The sequence below is a fragment of the Octopus bimaculoides genome, chromosome 9 (assembly GCF_046866305.1).
Source record: "Octopus bimaculoides isolate indiv1 chromosome 9, ASM4686630v1, whole genome shotgun sequence".
Classification (NCBI taxonomy): domain Eukaryota; kingdom Metazoa; phylum Mollusca; class Cephalopoda; order Octopoda; family Octopodidae; genus Octopus; species Octopus bimaculoides.
The window spans coordinates 38,528,522-38,540,213 of NC_142936.1; the positions used below are offsets into that span (position 1 = coordinate 38,528,522).

The window sequence follows — 11,692 nt, forward strand, 5'->3', positions numbered from 1 at the left end:
AAATAATAACGAAAATAACTAATATTTTAGCTGAGCTCTTCAGTTTCTATCTCTGTGTCGCCAAAACGCAAGCAATCATTGAATTAATATATGAACTTATAAACTATGAATACATTTTCTAATGCTAAAAAGTTATTGAAGTAACATATGAACTTATGAACTATAAACATGCATCGTTATCTCAGATAAAATTTCTTTCAAGCACTATTTTCATAGTTCATTGTCTTAGTTTTGCATACATTCCAATTCATAGAAATGACATACATCATTGTCATCGCCATCATATTAACATCCACTTTTCCATATTCATATGAGTCAGATGGGACTGGTTGAGGCAGATTTTCTATGAATATTGGTGTCCTTCCTGTCACCAACCCTCACCTGTTTCCAAGTAAGATATTATTTTCCCAAGTCAAACATGTTTTTATAAAAGATTAGAAACGAAAGACACTGCTTGTATGCTGGTAACACTCATTTACATTTATTAAGTAATGTCAAGACATGGTGTCACTAACACACGCATATACATACGTACACAAACATACATACACACGTATATACATATATACATACATACACACATACATACAACACACACACAAACATAAATACATAAATATGTATAATATGTGTGTTTACTTATATATATATATATATATATATATATATATATATATATATATATATACACACATGTATATACACATGTGTATATATGTGTGTATATATATAAACATATATCTGTCCTACTAAATCTGACTCTGGAAAAATTAGTAAAACAATTATAGATAGAATATTACCCTGAGTCGAGGATAAAGGAGAGCTTCCCCTTTGAAATTCTACTGGTGATATTATCTCATGGTTTCATTACCTCAATGACAAACATCATATTTGATATATCTGATTACTATGCATCAGTATCACCCATCCTATTGGGCGAATATGCAAACATTTCTGCATTTGATATAGACCTAATTTTGGCAGTTAGAAAAACTCGCATCAACTTTAATCATAATAATTGGACACATCTTCAAACTTTTTTGATATAACAATGGGCTCATCTGACTCAATCCAAGTAACAAACCTTGTGGGCTTATTTCGTCTCTTGCAAATAAAGTGATATTTTCCCACATATTTTCTGGTGGTCTCTATAGAGACGATGCACTTTATGCAACTAAAAATTTATTTTGTCTGGAGATTGAACACACTAAGAGATATTTGATAACATTCTTTAAAAGTCATAGTTTAAATATTGTATTTGAAATGGATAACAATGTAGCCAACTTCTTGGATGTCATACTTAACCTTAATACTAATCTTCACTATCTATATAGGAAACCCAACCAAACCCTTCAGTACTTAAATATTCTCTCTAATCATCCTAGATCAACCCTCAATAGCATAGTAACAGCCGTTTCTATTAGAATTTCAAACGTATCTGCCAATGAGGAGATATTCAACACTCGTGCTCCATATTATAACAAAGCTCTAAAATTAAGTGGCTTCAAAGATAAAATACTTTATATCCCTGATACAAAACTCAAAATTAAAATTGCCAATCTCTTCACGAGAACTAGTTCACAATCTAATACTATAGCTTCCTCTTTAAATAAACTAATTAAATATATATATATATACATTTATAGATAACGCCAAATAAATAAATTCTCATTTTGGAATTACCATAAGTATAAATCGTATAACTCCGACTAACTTAATGAAACCAAATATTCAAAATCTAAGAAATGGGAAATTATATGGTTTGCCTCACTCTTCTGTTTTCAGGTTAGATCAATCCCAAAACATCATAAATACTATCCTATCTTCAAAAAATCGTCTGTGAAACCTTCGTATTCCACTACACCAGATTTAGGATAGATTATAGCCTCCATTAATAGATCCAAACTTAAACTAAAGAAGTCTACTAAAATCCTTGTATTGCACCCCATAACTCAAAAACCCATACTAGTTCTTATAAAAATGATAGTCAGGCCATCCCCATACCAACTGAGGGTGCTCTGACCTTAGTTAAACGGAATATTAATTCTCATACAAGAAGAAAAGTATGTAATTGTCGCATTCTGGACTCCTGCCCACTTGCTGGATCCTATCTGCACAGAAATTTAGTTTATAAGTGCTGTGTAGAGATATCTTCCACACAGAGGGTAGGGATTTACATAGGAAGTTCTATTGATTTTAAGTGTCGCTATAGGGCTCATTTGAATTCTTTTTATAACTTAAAATATAAATTCACACCAACGCTAGCCACATATATACACGACCTTAAGCTAACGAATATACAATATTCATTATCTTGGTCTATAAGAGTATAAGCCCCTCCGTACAATACAATTACGTGTATATGTAAACTATGTATTAAAGAATCTATAAATATTCTCCGTCGATATAACTGTACATTACTAAATAAGTTCATGGATGCTATGTACTCTTGTAACCATAGATACCCTTCAACATTTAAACATCTTGATCAATCTGGATAGATTGATCATTAAACTCTATAATTAGCTACATTCCACCTAACATTTATACTCGGACCCCACCTCACCTTCCTCTTAATGAATAATTACTTGCTTCTGATCTACCATATTTTCTAAATTTATTTCCCACAATTCTTGCTATATTTCCTCTTCCTGCTAACACGTTATAGATCTTTATAAAACCAAACACCTATTTACTCATTATGACAGTGAATCCTTAACTAATACATTCTCCTTGACGAAGGAGGCCGTGTCCAAAATTTGGATAGAAATATCCTTTATTTGTATGGGTTAGGGTTAGGGAAACGACCGTCGGAGTATCACCACTTGATTCTTGAAATTGGAGTACCTCCATCTAATCATTGGAAACTTACCTTCCATCTGGATGCTTAAACATTTCTTTGTTCATCTTGCGAGGATTTACACATTTATTTTTCAATATTTTAAAACATATCTTTTCAACAACGCTCTTAATCTGTAAGTAGGACGATATCGTAAATATATACCTTTTAAGATGGTAATATATATTTTTATATATCAATATAGTTTTTCTACCAATATATGTCTATTGTATTTTTATATATTCATGTATCTAAATTCTTAATATTTTTCAATATTTTAATGAGTGATACATATATTTTAATAATTTGCATACACCGGTTTTATGGCTGAGTATATGTTGTATTATTATTCTAAATTGTTGAAACTACCCGAATTCTACTTTTAAATAGAATATATATAACCATATATATGAGTATGTATTTAGGTATGTATGGCCGGATAAACATATATCTTTTCTTTCCTTTTTTTCCTTAGCATCGTTTTTTTTAAAGTAATTTTACTTACTCTTTTTTTAATAGTACATATATAGTTCCAATTCTCTATATTCCACCACAGGTGGCAGTTCATCAAACTCTACCTCAACTCCTGGTGGATCAATATCTTTTCCAAATATTTCCTTCAATTTATTATACCTCTCTCTATCTATAACAATTGCTTTCATATTTTCCGTGTAAATCTCGGTAGACAACCTAACTCTTATTATGGATTTAAACTTTATCTTTTTTCTATCGCCGTGCTCTTGGCGTATATCACCAAATTCCGCTTGTGTTTCTTCGGTTGTCTCACCTGTTTGTTTTTTCCTTGTTCCACCTTTGGCGTCTCCACTCTGTCTTTGTACTCCTCCATTTTAGTTAATGTCGATGCTTCACTTTCATGCTGTTGTCTTTCTTCACTACCCAACTCCTCCTCCTCTTCATCTTCTGCTGGTGTAGCTAGTAAATTTGTTTTTGTCACCGCCTTCTCAACTTCCTTCTCATCTTCTTTTTCTGCCTCTCCGGTGGAGAGCCTACTCGTTCTTTTCTATTTTGCTTATTTACCACTGTGAACGCCGTTTCTGTTACTACCGTCTCCTTCACACCGTCTTGTACCACTTCGTCTTCCTTCTCTTGTTCTTCAGACTGTTCCATCCGTTGTTCCTCCTCTCTCTGGGGACACCTTGCCTTCATTTGGCCTTTCTCCCCACATAGATAGCATATGGGAGGCCTACCCTCCACTACCACTCTCAGCCTCACATCCTCTGGTAACATTATTTTCTCTGCAATTTTGTTTAAGTCATTTAAACTTGCTTGTATGACCATCTCTATGACATAACCCTTTCAATTTAACCTTTTGGTTCTTGTCACTTTAAGTATTCTTACGTCTTCCTCCTTGTTAAACATCATCGCTGCTACTAACCATGTTTCATTTATTTCTGGGGGATTCTTTCCCCACTCTCACCCTGGCAACACGCTTGCCACTATACTTCGTATAGTACCCATTCTTCTGGCTATAGTGGAGTACTTTATCGCTTCGTCTTCAGTCGCGAATAGCACCTCCACTGTGCCATACTTTCTTCCTCTTCTGATGAAAGTGGTGAACTTCATAAGCTCTTTTAAATACTCTTCGATAGCCTCAATGGTTGCAAATTCGATTTTTCTCGATGACAACTTCAGTGTTTTATATATTACAGTTCTTTTTGTCGCACTATTCGTTAGATCTTCTGGTGGCGTTAATTCCAAAGTATTACCTTCTCTTTTCAACAATTTCTCACATTCGTTCAGCTTCTACGGTTCCACCTTCACCTCACGAACCACCAAAGCGTCAGAGTCCACTCCTCTGCCAGTTGCTGCCGCATAACTGTGGCCTTTTGCTGGCCCAATTTTCATTTTCTTCTCTTCTCAGGTTCCCCTATAAATAGGAAGAAAACAAATACAAATCAACAAACTCGTATGTAAAAATAGCAACAACAATTTCAACAATCAACAATCGGAGGTACATCCATGAGGGGAGACCTTCAACAAATATATTATAACACCACATACTTCTACGGAATTACAAGGATTTAACACACCACGCTGTACTCAACTCGAATTAACACGTATTCTTTATTAAGCACTCAGGCTTTTACACAGAGGGTACAGCACAAGGACAGACAGAATACCACAGTGGGGACAAAAAGCATAAAACGAATGAAAACGAGAAAAATGTTTTATAATAAATGAAAATGAAATGGCTGCATGAGTCCCACCTTCATGCAGTACCATTTGAACGTTTTTTCAGGCAGTTTATAATCTTTTCTTCTTTCCTTTTCTTTTTTCCATTAGCATTGGTTTTTTTTAAAGAAATTTTACTTTTTTGTAATAGTTCATATATGGTTCCAATTCTCTATATTCCATCACTGGCAGCAGTTCATCAAACTCCACCTCCCGGTGGATCAATATCCCTTCCAAACATTTCCTTTAACCAGTTATACCTCTCTTTATCTATAACAATTGCTTTCACATTTTCCATGTAAGCCTCCGTAAGTACCTTAACCCTTATTATGGATTTAAACTTCGTTATCTTTTTTTCTATCGCCGTGATCTTGGCGTATGTCACCAAGTTCCACTTATGTTTCTTCGGTTTTCTCACCTGTTTGTTTTTTCCTTCTCCACCCTTGGCGCTTTCACACTGTCTTTATTCTTCTCCATTTTAGGTAATGTCGATGCTTCACTTTTATGCTGTTGTCTCTCTACACCACCCAAATCCTCTTCCTCTACTAGTACAGCTAATACACTTGCTACTGTCACCTCCTTCTCAAGCTCCTTCTCAACCTCTTTCTCAACTTCATTCTCAACCGCCTTATCCACTCCCCTTTTCTTTCTCTGCCTCTCCGGTGGAGAGCCCTCTCGTTCCTTTCTTTTTCGTTTTTCAATCACTGTGAACGCTTCCTCTGTTACTACCGTCTCCTTCACGCCATCTTGCACCATTTCGTCCACCCTCTTCCACTCCTCAAACCGCTCCATCCATTGCGCCTCCTCTCTCCGGGAGCACCTCACCTTCATGTAACCTCCCTCCCCGCATTGATAACATATGGGAGGCCCGCCCCCAACCACCACCACTCTCAGCCTCACATCCTCTGGTAAAACCATTTCCTCTGCAATTTTATTCAAGTCATTAAAATCTGCTTGTATGGCCATCTCCATGCCACAACCCCATCAATCCAACCTTTTGGTTCCTGTCACCCGCAAGCATTCTTATGTCTTCCTCCATGTCAAACATTATCGTTGCAACCAACTATGCTTCATTCATTTCTGGAGGCACTCCTCCCACTCCCACCCTGGCAACTTGCCTGCTACAGTACGTTGGCAAAAGTACCCATTCTTCCATCCTCACAGTCACAGTGGAGTGCTTCCCTGCTTCGTCCTCAGTCACAAATTAAACCTCCACCGTGCCATACCTTCCTCCTCCCATGATGAAAGTGGTGAACTGCCCGATCTCCTTCAAACACTCCTCAACAATCTCGAGAGTTGCAACTTCAACCCTTCTTGATGACACCCTCAGTGCTCCGTATATCACAGTTCTTTCTATCACACCCCTCGCTAGATCCCCCAGTGGCACCAACCTCAAATTATCACCTTCTCCCCTCAACAACTTCCCACACTCCCCAAGCCTCCTTGACTCCACCCTCACCTCACAAACCAACAAAGCATCAGAGCCCACTCCTCCGCCAGCTGCTGCCGCACAACTGTGGCCCTTTGCTGGTCCAATTTCCATTTTTCTTATAAATAGGAAACTCGTATGTAAAAACAACAACAGCAATTCCAACAATCAACAATCGCAGGCACACCCACGAGGGGAGACCTTCAGCAAACACTATAACACCACTTCTACGGAATCACAAGGATTTAATACACCACACTGTACTCAACTCGAATTAACACATAAACTTCACTCCAACTGCTACTATTTATAATCACTTGGTCCAGTCTGTTTCTCACAAGGGGGCGTCATGACTCTTATCACAACAAAACCACAAACCAGCTTGATAAATGGTGAAATAAATAAATATTTTGGCCAGGAATCTCTGGGTAGCTGTATTTCACTAGACATTTTATGGTTTTTATTATAACATATATGTAATATTGATCTCATATTTTCTGTCCAAAGAAATATGTAAACTTATAATGCAACTACTTTTCTTACTATGAAAGAAGCGACCAGTACACTCTGTTAGGTGACCGGTATTAAAAACGGAATCAAATCACAGATGCCATGCTAAACCTGAAATATTAGACCATGTGGTTGTCCTCCAACTTTTAGGATGCTGTTGAACAAGCTAAGCCATGGTAGTATGCAAAGAAGGCATGTAATGGTGATGATAATTATATACAATTGTGTACATATAATTTTAAATGTGAAAATAAATCTTCGTAAGAAGTTGCTGAAATGCAAATGTAGCTATAAATAACAGATCATAAAATATCAGGTGAAATCCCTCAGATGTATAGATGTGTATGTGTGGGTGTAAGTGTGTGTGTGTGTGTGTGTGTGTGTGTGTGTGTGTGTGTGTGTGTGTGTGTGTGTGTGTGTGTGCGTGCATATTGATATATGTATGCCTATGTGTGTATATGTATACATATATATGTATATCTACATACACATATATACATATACTTATATATATATTTATATCTATATGTATGTATATATGTACGTACATATATTTACACATTTATATATATCTTTGTCTCTGTAATGTATATACACACACACACAAACACACGCTTACAATTATGCATATTATATATATGATACATATTGTCTGCCTATAACTATGCATATACACTCTGTTATTATTGCTGTACACTACTTTATTTCATTGCACATAAGGGCATCACTTTGATCTATCTTGCACATGTGGCTGCACAAAATCCTTTGATGGGAACATGAAACATGATCTAAATTTGGATGTCTCGCTAATATGACTGTTTGTTGTAAACAGCAGACATATCAATGTCCACTCACTGTCTAATGTAGCCAGCATGTACATGGTGCTGGTGCTGATATCTGTGCTGTTAAACTACGGCTGATACAAATCTATTAGAAGCTTAGTTTTCTGTTTGTCCATCATCCAGTCAGATTATTTAAGATGGATATAGTTGCAAAAATTGCTAACCTGCTTTATGTGTGTATGTGTGTATATATATATATATATATATATATATATATATATATACATACATATATACACACAGACACAAACACACATATACATACAGTCTGACTTACACAGACATAGATGTATATACACATATAAGATGAAAGAGCCAATGGTATTGAGAGAAGAATATCTTCCACACTAGTGTGTTCACTATTTTACTGATATTAGCTTACTGGTATAAAAGTTCCTCTTAAATCTTATTGTAGTTATCTTGCTGATTTTGTTGTGATTTTTATTGAGTTACGCATCTCCTTCCAAACATTTTTGCGTACTTCTTCCAGGAAATCATTTGAAGAAAATAGTCAGCATCTATTAATAATAGAATGAGTGTACGTGTGTGTGTGTGCGTGTGTGTTTGTTTGTGCATGTACATGTACACGCGTGTGTGTATGTGTGTGTGTGTGTGTGTGCATGTATGCTTGTATGTGTGTGAACTTGTCCATGTATGCATGTATGAGTGTGAGTATGTGAAGTGATGTTCTAGTAATTTAAAGGTAATAAGTTCAGATGCAAGCCCAGGATTTGTTTTGTTGCTCCATTATGTAGAGAATCACTTCACCGCATAGTTTCAGATTCAGTCCTACTGCACCGCACCATGGACATGTTTTCTACTATAGCCCAAAGTTGACCAAAGCCATGTGAGCATATTTGGTAGATAGCAACTGAAAACAGCTTTTCATGTGTGTGTGTGTGTGTGTATATATATTCACCATGCTAGACTCCTGAGGTCTACAAGTTTTTTTCATTCTCTCTCTGTTTATTTTCTCTTATTCCTTTCTGTTGAAGAGCGTAGGTTGGAAACATAAAAGACTTTTTCATTTTTCCTGAGCATCAAACTAATACACTTGCCTGTTGTTCATACACCTGTCTTCATCCTTTGTTTTTCTTTAAATTTAAACTATATATATATATATATATATATATATATATATATATAGGTTTTGCAAGATTTTTTATGTGAAATCGTGTGTTGAAACAAATGTTGTTGTACTTGGGGATGGTCATATTGGCAGTTTAGCCAATAAAAACACATGCACTGTATATTTGGTGTTAATTTGCTTCAGCTTTATATTACATTCCATTACATTAATCTTATTTCGGCCAGAAGTGTGACGAAAGAACTCTGCCCGAAATAGGATTAATGTAACGTAATGTAATATAAAGCTGAAGCAAATTAACATCAAATATACAGTGCGTGTGTTTTTATTGGCTAAACTGGCAATATGACCATCCCCAAGTACAACAATACACACACACACACATATATATATATATATATATATATATATATATATATATATATATATATATATATATATATATATATATATATATATATATATATATATATATATATATATATATATATATATATATATATATATATATATATGTATATGTATACACACATACATACAAAGTCTGATCTGAAAGTATTGGGACTGTTGCTATCGTAACAGAACTAAAGGTCACAGAGTGAAGCTGCTTGGCACAAATTGACCTTGAACTCTGTCGCACATACACACTAAGTTAATAGCATTCTGCTGTTTATGGTAGTGCTTGGAAGTAAAGTGGGATTCACTAAAAAAGCTCACATTTCAGCTATGCAGGATCTTCTTGATTGCTTTTAAGTAAGATGAAGACTTTTTGAAAATGGCTGTAACAGGTGACGAATCTTGGTTTGTGACAATGACACCGAAACCAAATGTTGAGGAAATCCAGGATAATGTGATGAGGCAGCTTTTTACTATTCCAAAACAGGAGTTCTAGGAATGCTTCCATCAATGGAAATGATGCTGGATAAAATGTGTAGCTTCAGAAGAGGACTGTTTGGCTATTCCCTTGTCCTTCTCCACTGCTTTGAGAGGTGATGCTAGTGCTGCTTTTCTTTCTTGGGAGTTTTTGTTTTCTTTTCCTTCTCAATATATATATATTCTTTTACCAGCATCGGTTGTCAAGTGATGGTGGGAGGGGGAAAACACAGACACACACACACTTACACACACACACACATGCAAATACACACATACACGTAAATACACACACACACACACGCAAACACACACACACACACACATGTATATATACGATGGGCTTCTTTCAGTTTCTCTCCACCAAATCCACTCACAAAGCTTTGATCAGCCTAAGGCTCTAATGGAAGACACTTGCCCAAGATGCCACACAGTGGGACTGAATCTGGAACCATGTGGTTGAGAAGCAAGCTTTTTACCACATATATATAAGTCTGTGTGTATATTTCCTTGTAATGAAATTTCATGATATTTGTAAAAGAGTGTTAGCATCTTACAAGTGTGAATTTTGAATCAACATTAAAAATATGCCATGGGGAAATATTACCTTGCTTGGAAACAGCTGAAGGTTGGTGAGAGGAAGAGCATCCAGTTGTAGAAAATTTACATAAACAAATTGCATCTGGCCCATGCAAGCATGGAAAAGTGGATGTTCAGATGATGAAGATGCCCTCTCCGCTCTTCATATTTTCTATCAAGTTTTTATCCACAATTCCATTATCTATCATTCTGTTTCTCACAATTCTCCCTCTTTCTAGTTAATATTCTTCATCTTTCAGAGTTTATCTCCCCTCAGGTTGATCTTTCGCCTTTCTATCTCCTTAAAATTGGGAAAATACAGAACAGAGGTGGTGTAATAAGATTGAAACATATTAGTTGTCATGACTGGAATGTTTTTGACAATAAGTTTATTCAGTCCAGTCTGATTTGGGACTAAACAAATGTAGCAACTCCTTAGGTTAGGTCTATGCTAATTAAATCCTCAATGGGTTTATTAAGTTCTCTCCTTCTCACCACCTCACTCTGTGAGTATGAGTATATGTATTAACTGATCCTTGTATTGATGTGTGTGTGCACGTATGTGTGCACGTGTGTGTGTGTGCATGTGTGCATGTGTTTACTTGATTGTTTGTTTCCCTCACTCTGAATATACTTCTACTAACCTCTGCATGTGCAGATGCAAAATACCTACACAAATGTGTGTTATGCTTTATGCACTGTCTGTAAATGTAGTTGTATGTATGTGTTAATGAATGTGTGTATTAGTTTTAATTTCACTTACTTGTTTATTCACCCTTCAGATGTTTCACCTATTTATTTACAGGTGTTTGTATGCATACGACAGTGCTTACTTTTGCTAGACTGCATCTTTTACGAGACTAGTATATTTTCATTTAATTTCTCTTCCTCTACCTCAACCTCTCTCTATTTACATTCATACACACACACATACACACACACATACTCCTCTCCCTCTTTTGCTATTTGTCTCTCTGTTTGTCCTATGTAAAACACTTGACAATGCTTAAAGTATACAATCTTATATACCAAAACAAAGTGCAGATGGGCAGACAGAGATTGAATCAAATAATGAGAAACTATAGAGTAGTACCAGGTGTATGTACATAATAGACATTCTCAACATTGTGTGTATATATTATTCCACTTTTCAGTCTATCTGTCTATCATTCTTTCTATCCATCCACTCACCCACCTTGTTAAATACACACATGTGCATGCGTGCATGTACACACACCCACCCACGTATGTATGTGTTATGTATGTATATATGTATGTATTATGTATGTGTATATATGTATGTATTATATATATGTATATGTATTATGTATTATATATAT

The 11,692-nt window shown here is 35.6% G+C and overlaps 1 protein-coding gene and 1 long non-coding RNA gene across 2 annotated transcripts in view; one reads left to right on the forward strand and one right to left on the reverse strand.

Annotated features, from left to right (window-relative positions):
- Positions 1 to 11,692, forward strand: part of LOC149134063 (uncharacterized) — a 300,466-nt gene that overhangs the window by 91,990 nt on the left and 196,784 nt on the right. The gene's annotated exons all lie outside the window — the stretch shown is intronic.
- Positions 4,412 to 6,119, reverse strand: LOC149134064 (uncharacterized). Its single transcript, XM_089356910.1, has 2 exons — positions 4,964 to 6,119; positions 4,412 to 4,894 (listed from the first exon to the last, which is right to left on the reverse strand). The coding sequence occupies exon 1, from the start codon at positions 6,002 to 6,004 to the stop codon at positions 5,447 to 5,449; it is 558 nt and encodes a 185-aa protein (XP_089213036.1). The 5' UTR covers positions 6,005 to 6,119; the 3' UTR covers positions 4,412 to 4,894; positions 4,964 to 5,446.

Coding starts and splice junctions, on each gene's coding strand:
- LOC149134064 (XM_089356910.1), bottom strand. CDS start 6,004: ATGGAGATGGCCATACAAGCAGATTTTAATGACTTGAATAAAATTGCA.